Here is a 15749-nt window from a genome sequence, read left to right as displayed (position 1 = left end):
AGAAACAAAAGGCATCCAAGTTGGAAAGGATGAAGTAAAACTGTCTTTACTCACAGATGACATGATATTGTTCATGGAAATCCCTAAAGACTCCACCAAAAAACTACTAGATTTAATAAATGAATTTGGCAATGTAGCAGGATACAAAATCAACACCCAAAAGTCGATGGCTTTTCTATATACCAATACAAAATTAATACCCATAAATCAATGCCATTTTTATACACCAATAATGAATTCTCAGAGAAATTAAACAAAATATTCTATTTACCATTGCAACAAAAAAATTAATATACTTAGGAATAAACTTAACCAAGGAGGTAAAATACTTGTACTCGGTACTGACACCAGAGCAGGCATATAGACCAATGGAACAGAACAGAGAACCCAGAAATCAACCCAAGCCATTATGCTCAATTAATTTTTGACAAAAAAGGCAAAAATATACAGTGGAGTCAAGACAGTCTCTTCAATAAGTATTGTTGGAAAAATTGGACAGATATATGGACAAAAATGAAACTAGACCACCAACTTGCACCATACACAAGAATAAATTCAAAATGGATAAAAGACTTAAATGTAATTTGGGGAACCTTAAAAATCTTAGAAGAAACCATAGGCAGCAAAATCTCATACATCTCTAGTAGCAATGTTTACCGATACATCTCCTAGGGCAAAGGAAACTAAGGTGAAAATAAACAAATGATACTACATCAAAATGAAAAGCTTCTGCACAGCAAAAGAAATCATCAACAAATTGAAAAGGGAGCTCACTCTATGGGGGAACGTATTTGGCAATGTTAGATCTGATAAAGGGTTAATATACAAAATACATAAGGAACCCTGCAGCAGATGGCCTGGGGAGGGGAGGGACGCCCTGGCCGGCAGCAGGCAGCGGGGGGAAGGGAGGGAGTACCCAGCCAGCAGCTGCTAGGGACCCTACCAGTGCACAAATTTCATGCATTGGGCCTTTAGTTTCCATATAATGGAATACTACTCAGCAGTAAGTATCGATATAAACAACTTGGATGAAAAAAGTCAATTTCACAAGGTTATGTATTATATGATTTCATTTATATCTTATTCTGGAAATGACAAAATTATTTTAATATATGACATAGCGATGATTACAAGGCATTAGGGTTGGGGATAGAATGTGATTATAAAGGGATAAATGAAGGAGTTACTTTATGATGATATAATAGTTCTGTATTACAATTTGCGAGTTGCTTACATGAATCTATGCACAAAAAAATCACATATAAAATCTAGAGATATCTGAATCTCTGTAGTTTAGTTAATACTGTTGTACCAATGTCAGTTCCCTGGTTTTTATAATGTACTGTATCTATGTGTAACAAAGGAAAAAGCTAGGTGAAAGGCACATGGGAATGTTCTGGTAATTTTATATCTTCTTGTGAATCTTTGTGTTTTTTGTCACTGTACACAATATTGTGGTAAAAGTACTTGTGTACTTTTGTATCCTTTTTGTTTGTTTGTTTATTCATTGTTATTAAAATTTCAATTTTGTAAGTTAAAATCCCAAAGTAAATTGCTTGGATAATGGGTATATATAGTTTTGGTTTTATGAATATTACCAGATTCTTTTTCAAGATCACTGGTCTAATTCACACCAACAGTAGTTTACTATCCACTTCTCAGCTTCTCCAGTTCTCAATACTATTGCTTTATTTAATTTTGGCCAATCTGTTGATGACAAAGAATGCTTTTTTATTATTCAAATTTCTTTTTCCCTCACCCCTAATTTGAGTATATATTGTTTTGTTTTCTAATTTGTTTTCTTTTTTGGTCTGTTTCTCTTTTTTTCCCCCCATCACCATTTATGCCCCCATACCCTCTCTCATCTCCATTCCCTTTCCCCCTGCAGTCACCATGCTCTTGTCCTGTCCATGAGTTCTTTTTTTTTTTTTCTCAATCCTCCCACCACTAGATGTCTGTCTGCTCATATGATACTTATCTTTCTCTGACTGGTTTATTTCACTTAGCATAATGTTCTCTGGGTCCATCCATGCTGTCTCAAAGGTTAAGAGATCCTTTTTACTGCTGCATAGTATTCCATGGTGTAAATGTTCCACAGCTATTTTATCCACTCTTCTACTGATGGACACTTGGGCTGCTTTCAGATCTTAACTATTGTAAATAACACTGCAGTGAACATAGTGGTGCATATATTCTTTCTAATTAGTGTTTCAGGTTTCTTCAGATAAAATGCCAGAAGTGGAATTGCTGGGTGATAAATCAGTTCAGTTTTTAATTTTTAAGGTAACTCCATGCTGCTTTCCACAGTAGCTACACCAATCTGCAATCCTACTCACAGTTCCCTCTTTTCCACATCCTTGCCAACACTTGCCATTTGTGGATTTATTGATGATTGCCATCTGACAGCTTTGAGGTGTTATCTCATAGTGGTTTAATTTGCAAATCTCTGATAAGTGGTGATGTTGTGCATCTTTTCATGTCTATTGGCCATTTGTGCTCATTTTTTAATTGGATTGTTTGTTTTTGTGTTTAGTTTTACAAGTTCTTTATACCGTAAATTTGGGAGATTAACCCCTTATCAGCTGTATTGGTAAATATGTTCTCCCACTCAGTGATGCTTTTGTTGATGCTTTGCTATGCAAAAACTTTTCATTTTGTTGTGGTCCTACTTGTTAATTTTTTGTTTGTTTCCCTTGACTGAGGAGATAGAGCAGGAAAAAATATTGCTATGAGAAATGTCCAATATTTTACTGACTATGTTTTCTTCTAGGATTTTTACTGTATCGAGTCTAACATTTAAGACTTTAACCCATTTTTAATTTATTTTGTGTGTGGTGGAAGAAGGTCGTCCAGTTTCGTTTTTTGCATGTATCTGTCCAATTTTCCCAGCACCATTCATTGAATAGTCTATCTTTACCCCATTTTATGTTTGTACCTTCTTTATCAAATATTGACTATAAAGGCTTGGGTTTATTTCTGGGCTCTCTGTTCTGTTCTCTTGATCTATAGTTCTATTTTTATGCCAGTACCAGGCTGTTTTGATTACTAAAGATCTTGTTGTATTGTTGGGTATCAGGTAGTGTGATTCTGCCAACTTTGTTCTTTCTCAAGATCACTGTTGCTATTTGGGTTCCTCTGTGGTTCCATAAAAAATTCTGGAATATTTGTTCTATTTCTATGAAATGCACCATTGGTATCTTGATAAGAATTGTATTGAATCTCTAGGTTGCTTTGGGTATTATGGACATTTTAATGATGTCATCTCTTCCTGTTCATGAACATGGTATATGTTTCCACTTATTTGTATCATCTTCAGTTTCTTTCTTTAGTGTCTTATAATTTTCCTAGTACAGGTCTTTTATATCCTTGGTTAAAGTTATTCCTAGGTATTTCATTCTTGTTAAATCAATTGTGAATGGGATTGTGTGGTTTTTGTTGCTTTTTTGTTGTTGTTGTTTAGTTTCCCTTTCTGATATTCATTATTGGCATATAAAAATACTACTGATATTTATGTTGTATCCTGCTACTTCACTAAGTCTTTATTAGTTCAAGTAGTTTTCTGGTGGAATTTTTAGGGTTTTCTATATTCAGCCTGATGCCATCTGCAAATAATGAGTTTTACTTCTTCCGTTACAACCTGAATGCCTTTTGTTTCTTTTTCTTGTCTGATTGCTGTGGCTAGAAGTTCCAGTACTATATTGAACAAATGTGGTGAAAGTGGACATCCTGTCTTCCCAATCATAAGGGAAACATTTGTAGCTTTTGCCCATTGAGTATGATGTTGACTCTGGGTTTATCATATATGGCTTTTTTACATTGACATATGTTTCCTCTATTCCTACTTTACTGACAATTTTTATCATACATTGGTGCTAGATTTTTTTTTTAATTTCTTTATTGGTTAAGGTATTACAAATGTGTCCTCATCCCCCTATTAACCCCCAACCTCCCCCCCCCATGCTAGATTTTATCAACTGCTTTTTCTGAATCAATTGATATGATCATGTGTATTTTTATCCTTCCTTTTGTGCAAGTGGTGTATCACGTTTATTGATTTGTGGATATTGTACCAACCTTGCATCCTCAGAATAAATCACACTTGATCATGGTGTATGATCTTTCTAAAATATTGCTGGATTCAGTTTGCTAAAATTTTGTTGAGGATTTTAACATCTATGTTCATCAGGGATATTAGCCTGTAATTTTCATTTTTTATCATGTCTTTATCTGGTTTTGGAATTAGGATAATGCTCGCCTCATAAAATGACCTTGGGAATCTTCTGTCCTCTTACCTTTTTTGGAATAGTTTGAGGATAGGTGTTATTTCTTCTTTGAATGTTTGCTAAGATTCACCTGTAAGCCATCCTGTCTAGGGCTTTTGTTTGTTGGGAGTTTTTTTTTATTATTATTGTTTTAGTTTCACTAGTTCTAATCTGTCTATTCAGATTCTCTGATTCTTTCTGATTTGTTTTGGAAGATTTTATGTTTTTAGGAATGTAACCATTTTGTCCACATTGTCCAATTTGTTGGCTTGTAATAGTTTCCTATGATACTTTGTATTTCTTTGGTGTCAGTTGTTATTTATCCTCTTTCATATCTGATTTTATTTGTTTATTTTTTCTTGTTTAGTCTGATTAAAGCTTTGTCAGTTTTGTTTATCATTTCCAAGAATATGCTCTTGGTTCCATTGATCTTTTGTATTGTTTTATTAGACACTATTTTGCTCATTTCTGCTCTTATCTTTAATATTTACTTCCAGCTCACTTTGAACTTTGTTGTGGTTCTTTTTCCAGTTTCTTTAAGTGTAAAGTTAGATTATTTTTTAGAGATTTACAGGTTACTTGAGGTAGGCCAGTAATGCTATGAATTTCTGTCTTATGCCTGCTGTTCTTGTGTCCCACAGATTTGGGTTGTTTTGTTCTCATTTTCATTTGTTTCAAGGTATGTTTTGATTTCTTCCTTGATTTAATTTTTTGCCCATTTATTATTAAGTAACATTATTTAGCTTCCATGTCTTTGTTTTTCAGTTTTCTTGTAATTGATTTCAAGTTTCATAGAATTATGGTCACAGAAGATGCTTGATATGCTTTCAATCTTCTTAAAATTCTTGGGATTTGTTCTGTGGCATAACATGTGGTGTATCCTAGAAAACGTTCCATGGGCACTTGAAAAGAATGTATATCTGCAACTTTGGTGTGGAATGCTCTGAAGATATCAATTAAATCCATCTGATCTTGTGTGTCATTTAAGGCTGCAGTCTCCTTGTTGATTTTCAGTTTGGAAGATCTGTCCAGTGATGTCAGTTGGGTGTTAAAATCTGCTACTGTATTACTATCTGTAACTGTATTTCTATCAATCTCATCCTTTATTTCCATCAGGATTTGCTTTCCATATTTATTTTTGTTTTTTCTGGGGTTTTTTTGTTTTGTTTTTTTTTGCTTTCCATATTTAGATGCTCATATGTTGGGTGTATAAATGTTTACACGGGTTATATCCTCTTTTTGGATTGCTCCTTTTATCATATGTAGTGTCCTTCTTTGCCTCTTAATATAACCTTGGTTTTAAAGTCTGTTTTGTCACATGTAAGTATTGCTACCCCAGCTTTTTATTCCTTTCCATATGCATGAAATATCATTTTCCATCTCTTTACTTTTAGTGCTTATATGTTTCATTCTGAGGTGGGTCTCTTAAAGACAGCATATACATGAGTCTTGCTTTCTTACCCATTTAGCCACCTCTGTCTTTTGATTAGAGCATTTAAGCCATTTACATTTAAAGTGGTTATTGATATGTATATATTTATTGCCATTTTATTTTTTAACTATGTTCTTCTGATTCCTCCTCCTCCTCCTCCTTTTCTTCTCCTTTTTGTCTTCCTCCTCTTTCTTCTTCCTTCCTCTTCTTCCTCTCTCCTTCATCTTGGTAACAAAATCCCTTCACTTTTTCTTGTCTGGGAAGCTCTTTATTTCTCCTTTAATCTACACTAATAAAAGAGAAACATGGTAAGTAGCGTACGACCGCTACCCTTCCCATTGGCTAATCAGCATATCCTTATGCAAATTAACTGTCAGCCAAGATGGCGGCCGGCAGCCATGCACTGAAGCAAACAGGGAGGCTTGCTTGCTCCAGTGATGGCAGACTCCAATGTTCCCCGCCTAACTTGCCGGCCTCTCAGCTGCAACTCTAAGCAACTATGTTGCAAATATAGAAGCTAAACAAAACCCCAGAAACCGGCTTTCAGTCAGCCGGGCTTCAGCCAGCCGGACTGTAACATTGTATCAAATACAGAAGGTAAAGGCCAGAAACCTGCTTTCAGCAGCGAGGCCTCAGAGCTAAAGCTGGCCCAGAATAGAAAAAAAAAAAAAAAGGAAAAAAAGGAGCAGTTGGGAGCTTCAGTCACCCGCCAGCCTGAAAACGGCCCTCAGCCCCTTAGCGAGACTGGCCAGGCACCCCAGTGGGGACCCCCACCCTGATCCAGGACACCCTTCAGGGCAAACCAGCCGGCCCCCAAAGGGTAATATGCCTCCTGGCACCGGGATCAGCGGAGCAGCGAGGCTCCCGGCACTGGGATCAGCGTGACAGGGGGCAGCGCCCAAACCCCCTGATCGCCCTGTGGCTCTGTGTGTGACAGGGGGCGGGGCCACAACCTCCTTATCTGCCCTGCTCTGTTCATGACAGGGGAAGGCGCCCCAACCCCCTGATCAGCCCTGCTCTGTGCCTGATAGGGGGGAGCTCCCCAATCCCCTGATCGCCCTGCGGCTCTGTGTGTGACAGGGTGCAGCGCACCAACCCCCTGATCGGCCCTGCTCTGTGTGTGACAGGGTGCGGCGCCCCAACCCCCTGATCGGCCCTGCTCTGTGTGTGACAGGGTGCGGCGCCCCACCCCCCCAACCCCCCCACGGGCCATGCTCTGTGTGTGACGAGGTAGAGCCATAACCTCTCCATCGGCCCTGCCCTGAGTGTGACAGTGGCGGCGCCCCAACCCCCTGATCGGCCCTGCTCTGTGGGTGATAGAGGGCGGCGCCACAACCCCTCTCCACGGACCTTGCTCTGTGTGTAACGGGGTAGAGCGCCCAACCCCCTGATCCGCCCTGCTCTGTGTGTGACAGGGGGCGGTGCCCAACTCCCCTATCGGCCCTACTCTGTGCATGACATGGGGGAGCTCCTCAACCCCCTGATCGGCCCTGCTCTGTGCATGACAGGGGGGAGCTCCTCAACCCCCTGATGGGCCCTGCTCTGTGCGTGACGGGGGAGCTCCCCAACCCCCTGATCGACCCTGCTCTGTGTGTGACAGGGTACGGAGCCCCAACCCCCCTGATGGGCCCTGCTCTGTGAGTGACAGGGGGCAGTGCCCCAACCCCCTGATTGGCCCTGCTCTGTGCGTGACAGGGGGTGGCGCCGCAACCTCCCCATCGACCCTGCCTTGAGTGTGAGAGGGGGCAGTGCCCCAACCCCCCAATCGGCCCTACCCTGAGCGTGACTGAGGGTGGCATCGCAACCTCCCGATCCGCCCTGCTCTGTGCATGACAGCGGGCGGCGCCCCAACTCCCCAATCGGCCCTGCTCTGAGCCTGACCAGGGGCTGCACCTAGGGATTGGGCGTGCCCTCTGCCACCCGGGAGCAGGCCTAAGCCAGCAGGTCATTATCTCCCGAGGGGACCCAGACTGCGAGAGGGCACAGGCCGGGCTGGGTGCCCCCCTTCCCCCCCACCCCCCGAGTGCACAAATTTTTGTGCACCGGGCTCTAGTTTTTAATAATAGCCTTGCTGGGAAAAGTAGCGTTGGTTGTCCTTGCTTGTCATTATTTTGAATGTTTTATGCCAATCTCTTCTGGCCTGAAATGTTTCTGTTGAGAAATCTGCCGACATTCTTATGGAAGTTCCCTTATAGGTAATGTCAAGTGCTGTCTGTCACTAGCCTTGGGCAACCTGTTTGGAACTATCAGAAATCCACAGGTTGTGGTTCCCCCTGCTGGGCCTGGGCGCATGTGAAAAGAACCAAGATGCACACCAAGGACTGCTTTTACTAGCCCTGGTCCCAGGAGCAGGTTAACAAACGTCTCAAAGCACTCAGAAATCTGCCTCTCCTGTGGACTCTCAGTCACTTAAAGAGCCTCTGACTACACTCCTCTGCAGAGATAAGCTCCATAGGGTCATAGGGTGGGGTGAGAGGGATTCCAACGTGGTGGGGAGGCATCAACTGCGTCCCCCCAGACTGATGCTGCATAGAAGTGCATGCTCTTCCTGTGAAAGATGACTTCCACCAGTATGGGGGAATGTCTCAGCATAAGGATCCTGGTGACTGTCCTCTCAGCTCTCCCCCCAGAGCCACCAACCTTAGACTCTCTTCATGCAGCTCTAGTCTGCCCTGCCCTCCCTCTGCTGGAACCCAGGGCGAGTGGCTGCACACAAAATTTTGTGTTTTGGCCCTTTAAGAATGTGCCTGCATTTTCAGCCATCTCTCCCTGGCAGACAGCAAGCCGCTGCTTTTCACAGCTAGATGTTAATGTGGGCACCTTTCTCAGTTCTGGTGCTCTAGGCTGAGGAGCCCAGTTTGGGGTTTAGACTCCATACTTCTCATGGGGAATCCCCTGCAGCTGAGATATCCATCTGGAACTTCAGCTACTGCCAGTGGGAGCCAGGCCAGCCCTTCAGAGCCTCTGCACTTCCTACCAGTCTCTATGTGGTCTCCACTTTACATCATTGGTTATATGGCTTCTCTTCAGCAAGTCTTCAGTTGGTTATTCAGGATGGTTTTTTCCTATACTTTAGTTGTAATTCCATTTTGGTCCTGGAAAGAGCTGAGTGTAGGTTCCATCTAATCCACCAGCATATTGTATCTCTGTGGTATATTTTTATGTGTGCTTGCCCTTTGCATTTTCTAAATTGCATGTCATATATTGCCTGTTTATATTCTTTCCCTCATTTTTTATTTTATTTTTAGAGCTCTTTGTATATTAGCACTGTTCTTTCCCAAATGTGGCATTTGTTTCTTGATTCGTGCATGACATCTTCTGTCACATTTTTTTACTTAAAAATGTCTTCCTTTAAAACTGTTTTAGTTTATCACTCCAAATTATCAATACTCCTAGATTTTCTTCTAATACTTTTATTGTTTTATTACTCTGCTTTTTTTTGTTACTCTGATTTTTTGGCATATGGTATGAAGTTGGGAAATGTATATGCTTTTTTTTCTTTACAGCTAGATAGCTAGTTATGACAACACCACTTAAATATTTGAATACTATGTTTTTGACACAAAATTCTGTGTCTTTTTTTAAACTATTTCTTCTGTTCTTCTGGTCTTTGGTTCTCTTGTGGTATCACTACGAAAATGTTTTGATTACAGTAGCTTTATAAAAAATTATAAGATCCAGCCCTGACCGGTTTGGCTCAGTGGATAGAGTGTCAGCCTGCGGACTGAAGGATCCCAGGTTCGATTCCAGTCAAGGGCATGTACCTTGGTTGTGGGCACATCCCCAATGGAAGGTGTGCAGGAGGCAGCTGATTGATGTTTCTCTCTCATCGATGTTTCTAGCTCTCTATCCCTCTCCCTTCCTCTCTGTAAAATATCAATAAAATATATTTTTAAAAAATTATAAGATCTGGTAGGCAAGTCCCCAATTACTTTTGCAATGCACACATTCATTTTTTCATATGGACACTCACATCATTTTGTCTGTTAAAAATATTTTAAACCATTGTAATTCTGATTGGAATTATGTTAAATATAAGATAATTTGTTAATATAAACATTTCTGTACCATTGCAGAATTGTAAAGTAATATAGTAATGCTTTATGATAAATAATAATAATGATAAATTCACATTTAAAATTTGATTGTCTGCTTATCCACATTTTGTGACTACTGTTGGAGTAATAGGTCAGAGGAATTTGCAGAGGCAAGCGATATTCTATCATTATCAATCAAGTCCTTTGGCAGTGGATAAATAGTATATTAGTTTTTCCTGTAATGAAATGGAAAAGAATTCCATTAATTAAGGTTTTTGTTTTTCACACACAAAAATAATTATGTTATACAAGTGAAAAGATTTATTCTATATGTTGAAATTACAGAAATTTTATGCTTTTAACCTTTCTCTTCAATCTTTACATTCAGAAGCGATTGTTGGAAGCCATGGAGACATGTAATCACTCCCTCAAAAAAGAAGAGAGGAAAAGAAACCAACATAGTGAGTGCTTAATGTGCTGGTATGATAGAGACACAGAGTTCACCTATCCCTCTCCATGGCCAGAGAAATTCCCTGCCATAGAACGATGTCGTACAAGGTAATATTACTTGGTAATTTTCAAAAACTGTCAAGAGTCCCTACCTCATACCAAAAGAAAAAATTTTTGAATATCTATTTGGAGAATTAACAAATCATTTATAACAGTTATAGTAAATTCATAATGAATTACACCAACTTATATCAAGGACCATAGCATCTCTCTGTCACACACAATTGTTTATATTGTTCTCTGCTTTCATCAGATGCTGCTTCTTTCTCTTCATCTTCTTTTAAGTATTTTAAGTGGTTTTAAGTATTTTCCTCCTGAGTGTATATCTGTATTATTTCTCAAAAGGATGTGTGAATTTTTGTTTCTATTTCCAGTGTCTGGTCCCAGCATTATTTGACATGCTATATAACTGTTGCCCAGCCACCCAATTAGAAAGAAGAAAAAAAGAAAGAAGAAGCTTCTCTATTTCTTGCCTCAAACCCACCTCTTCTTTATCTTCCTCATTAAAATGTATTCCCTTTTTTTCTCTTTTCTCTTCTTCCCTGCAAATAATGTATTCAGGTGGTAGTTGAGTTGCAAAGAAAGTGAACATCTCTCAGTTAATATTTTTTTCTTTTAATCCTCACCCAAGGATACTTTTCATTGATTTTTAGAGAGAGTGGGAGAGAGAGGGAAAGACAGAGAGAAACACATGGATTGGTTGCCTCCCTGACCAAGGCCCAGGCCGGGGAGGAGCCTGCAACCAAGGTACGTGTCCCTGACTGGAATCGAACCCGGAACCCTTCTGTCTGCAGGCTGACACTCTGTCCACTGAGCCACACTGGCTAGGTCAAGATTTTTTTCCTTTTTTAAAGCAAAGAGAAAGATGAATAGACATTATAAAACATTTATTTTACACTCTGGGTTTTGGAAGATGGAGGATATGGAGATGTATAATATACTTAATACATCCATTTATTTTTAAAATTAATTATATATGCATAGCTTTGTTTTTATATAGTTTGTTTATATATGTAGTTTTTATATATATGTGTGTGTGTGTGTGTGTGTGTGTGTGTGTGTATAGATAGATAGATAGATAGATAGATAGATAGATAGTTTGGTTTTAATGAGTGGGGAAAACTTCCATTAAGTAACCTATAAGCATGTCTGGATCAATAACAGAGAATGTGAGTTGTCCTGCTCTATATTTCCTTTGTTTGTAGGAATGAATTGTCGTTGCCTTATTTAAAAGCAAGGATGACTCTTGCAAAATATTCAAGGGAATGCTGAAGAACTGTGATTGCTTATAATGTATGAGTTTTAAATTAAATGCCTTGATTTATTTTTTAGGTATAAAGTAATATCATTAGATGCTTGGCATGTAGACATAAGCAAGAACAAAATAACCAGGGTTGACCAGAAGGCATTATATTTCTGTGGATTTCCTACTCTGAAACACATCAAACACAAAGTCAGTGGCTATTTAGTTCAGAATTTTTTTTTACTTTATTGAATATTAAGTGATTATGGAGAAAGTTAAAATTCAATTTCCTGAACTTTTTAAAAGTTTTTTTTGAAGAAAAGCGGAGTTCAAGTATTCCAGCAGAGCAGTCGTGGAGAAAACATGATGTTGGAAATCTTAGTGAATGCAGAATCAGATGAACTTGTAAGTATGTTCTTTATTATATATTTATTGGGTGCTTATCATGCATAAAACTGTCCTAACTGTAACATGTTTACAAGAGGTCTGATATAGTTTCTCCAAAAGTTCACAGTAAGTAAGGATAAAGTAAACAAACATTTACACAAATAAAAGGACATGTATAATTATGACATAAAGAGAAAAATATGCTCCAGGAACTTTGAAAAAGAAGATGAGCTGTGTGAACTAAGTGTAGACCTGTAGATGAGAATAGGCTTGAACGGGGTGCTAAGAAAAAGATCATCACAATGAGGAGAAAAGGGAGGGAAAGGAATTTTAGTTGAAAGGAATAACAAGACCTGGGAATTGCCATCCAATGTAAATTTGCATGTGATGCATTATCTTATTCTTTTTAACCTTTTTGTGTGTCTGGAATTTTTCTTAATACTTCTTCTTTTTTTTAGAATAAGTATGATGTATTTAAGGAGAAGGAACAGATAAACCTGACTGAAGTAGAGGACTTATGTTGGGAAATAGTGGAAGATAAGGTCGAAAACACAGATTGAGCCAGGTTATGGAGGACCTTGAATACTAGGCTCTGGAGTTTAGACTTCTTTAAATCAGTGTTATCTTGAAATTGGTATTTCCTTAAAGGTTAATTTGGTGGCAGTATAATAGACTAAATTGCACAAGAGAGAAATGGAAGAAAATGGAAAAGCCTTCAAGTTCAGCGATTGTGGTTATAGAATCATTAGGCAATACGGGCATAAATTGTGATAGTTGTAATAGATCTTGATCAGCAATTTTCATCTCACAACTCACCAAAAAATATATTTTCTGCCCATCTGACAAGAAAAATAGGTATAACTTTGATTCATTCACACCAGATAGCTATTGCTCTATTGGCTGTCATTTTTTAATTTGACAATCTAAGGGAAAAGAGGTCAGTGCCTCTTACTAAATAGTCAAGTACTGCATGTTTTAAAAGTTCTTGTGGCGTACCGGTTGAAAATCTCCAGTCTTAGATGAACAAGACTAAAAAAAATTGACATTTGATCAGTTGTTTAAATCTGGAAGTTGAAAAGAGGAAGAAAATGTTAAACGTAACTCTTAGGATCCATGCTAATTAACTAGAAAATAATTGCTATTTACTGGAATAAAAAAGTTAAAATGGGAGAGTCCCTGATTTGAAGGGATTCATGATAAATAATGATGGAATTTTAAGGTGGTGCTATGACTTGTAACTACAGCTGCCCTACTATCCTTTCTCAAAGAGATCCACAGAGATTTTAAGCCCTAATGCCCTAAATCATCCAGTTGCATATACTGGATTAAACTTATCTTCTGCATTTAGAAGGGTGCTTTTTACGTACTATCCTTGGGAAAATTGAGAAAATAGTCTGATTGTTTATAATATTCTGTATTTGAGATGAAAAACCTCCATTGAGAAAGGGTGCTTACTAGTATACACAGTTTAATATCTGGAGCTAGAGCTTAGAGGGTAGATAGGTATATACAGTCATCAGCAAGGAGGTGATGGCTGAGGCCTGGGGCTCATTTCCTTGAGGAAAAAGAATTCTGGGGATTCTAGGTCTAGCATCAAGAAATACTCACAGTTATAAAGAGTGGAAAAGGAATAGTAAAAGTGACATAGTGTTCAGAGAGGTAAAAGAGAATGATTCCCAAGTTAGTAGTTTCACAGTAGCATGAAGTGGATGCTGCATGTGGTTCAAGAATAAAAAAAAAACTAAAACCAAGTCTGAATTTGTCCTTTAGGCATCGTTTTTGGCCTTTGATAATTCCATTCTTATAGATTGGTGGAGGCTGAAATACAATTCCTAAGGATTAGTCTGGGGCCGCATACTAGTAGATGGAAAGTAGAGGTAGCAGCCATTAAGCCCGTGGTTAAGAAGTTTATCATTAAAAGAAGGCTAAGTACAAAACTAGGTAGAGAAGAGGCAGTTCATCAAGCAAAATTCAAACAGAAGGGAAATAGGGCTAGTGGAGAAAGGAAGTAGGTATTAAAACCTATGAACAATAATAGATACAGAGGCAGAACTGCCTCAAACAGATTGTCAAACTGCAGCGGGAAGGCCGGGGAGGGTTGGGGGGCAGGAGGGAAGGGGGTAAGAGATCAACCGAAGGACTTGTATGCATGCATATAAGCATAACCAATGGACATAGACACTGGGGGATAGGGGAGGCCAGGGGATTGTCAAGGGCGGGGGGAAAAAGGGACACATATGTAATACCCTTTGCAATACTTTAAGCAATAAAAAAATTAAAAAAAAATAAATTCCACATGTCAGTGAAAAAAATAAATAAATAAAGGATACTGTAACAATAAAAAAAAAAAAAGTACAAAAAGTACTGTGAAGGGGCCCGGCCGGTGTTGTTCAGTGGTTGGGCAGCTAGAGTTGTTACTTTGTTATATCAACCACAAAGTGAAAAGAAATCAGATTTCTTAGGTTCTGTTTTATACTGTCTGGCTATTTGATGTGAAAAAATGAATAATCATAGCCCTTTTCTAGACATTTCTGTTGTTGTTTTTTCGTTTTCAATAAGAAAAATAAGCAAGATGATCGTGAAAATAATGGAATCATAGAATTTTACAAGTAGGTGGGATTTTGTAAAGCCACTAGTTCAACTCATTAATTTTACAAATTAAAAAACTGAAGTGGAAATTTAAAAAGGGACATCCACTCAGCTAGTTAGCAGCAAAACTAAAAACTTAAGTTTCTTGCTGAACATTGTTTCTGCTAATGTTGACTATTATTATGGACAGTAATACATTGTGGATCAGCACTCTTTTATTTTACTGAAACTTATTTTCTCACCAAATAATTTAATTTAGGATTAGAATCAGTGGGCTGCTCTACTAAGTAACTGCCACTGCTATTGAGAAAGTGAGTAGGAAGCAAGCTTCCTAGTGTCCTGATGTATATACTGCAGAAAAGTACTTTATATTGGTCATACTGTCTCTAATAAGAAGAGGTTGGCATAGAGAAAGGTAAACTTGGTTAACTTTTACAGATTCATACTAAATGGTGAACAAAGGCATGTAGGTAAAAACAACTGAAAATAATTTTTTTAAAAAGAGAGGTCTCAAAAGTCCTGGAGAATGTACTAGAAAGAAAAAGAAGAGAAAATTAACTGAATTTCAGTGTATGTAAGATTTAAGTTGGAATAAAGTTGAGAAGAGCAGCACAACTAAGAACTATAGGGAATAGGTATTAGAGGGTATAATTGACTTGAGTGAGCAAATGTTTTATCTGTTTTAATTATTATTTTATAGATTTTTAAATGCACAGTTATAAACACAAGCCATTTTTAAATTAATATTTATTCTTTATAATTTTCTCCTGGACCTGACATATAAATGAACTTCTCTGCTTTTACTTTAAGAGTGTAGAAAATGTAGCTTCATTGGTGCTTGGAAAGTCTGTCTTTGTTAACTGGCCTCATCTTGAAGAAGCTAGAGTTGTTGGTATATCCGATGGAGAAACCAAGTAAGATTTGCTTTATAATTCTTTTTAAATTTATATTTCCTTTACTACTTAATGGCTTTTATTGATACATTTTTAGCTGATAGAAATATTGATATATTTATACTCTATAGTAAAAATGAAATCACACCACTTGAAGTTTAACCACTATTGCAGTTTATTGTGCATTCCTTGAGATATTTTATATGCATTTATTATTTTTTCCCTTTTGCCTTCTTTTCCTTTTAATAGCTTGGAAGTTCTATAGCTTAATTCTTTTCTACCAGTTACCATTATATTATTTATGAAATAATTTCTCTTTTTAAAAATAAATCTTTATTGTTCAGATTATTACAGTTGTTCCTCTTTTTTCCCCCCATAGCTCCCCTCCACCCGGTT

General features: G+C 38.1%; 1 protein-coding gene across 6 annotated transcripts in view; it reads left to right on the top strand.

Annotated features, from left to right (window-relative positions):
- Positions 1–15749, top strand: part of XRN1 (5'-3' exoribonuclease 1) — a 203556-nt gene that overhangs the window by 80147 nt on the left and 107660 nt on the right. For all 6 annotated transcript variants that reach the window (XM_014453186.2, XM_023751452.1, XM_014453187.2 and 3 more), the window contains exons 16-19: positions 10120–10289; positions 11574–11694; positions 11791–11889; positions 15271–15374. In XM_014453186.2, the coding sequence (XP_014308672.1) occupies positions 10120–10289; positions 11574–11694; positions 11791–11889; positions 15271–15374 (494 nt within the window). The remainder of the gene's footprint in view (positions 1–10119; positions 10290–11573; positions 11695–11790; positions 11890–15270; positions 15375–15749) is intronic.

The sequence above is a fragment of the Myotis lucifugus genome, unplaced genomic scaffold (assembly GCF_000147115.1).
Source record: "Myotis lucifugus unplaced genomic scaffold, Myoluc2.0 scaffold_21, whole genome shotgun sequence".
Lineage (NCBI taxonomy): Eukaryota > Metazoa > Chordata > Mammalia > Chiroptera > Vespertilionidae > Myotis > Myotis lucifugus.
Note: the sequence above shows the minus strand (reverse complement) of the source record. Positions and strands in the feature narration are given on the sequence as shown.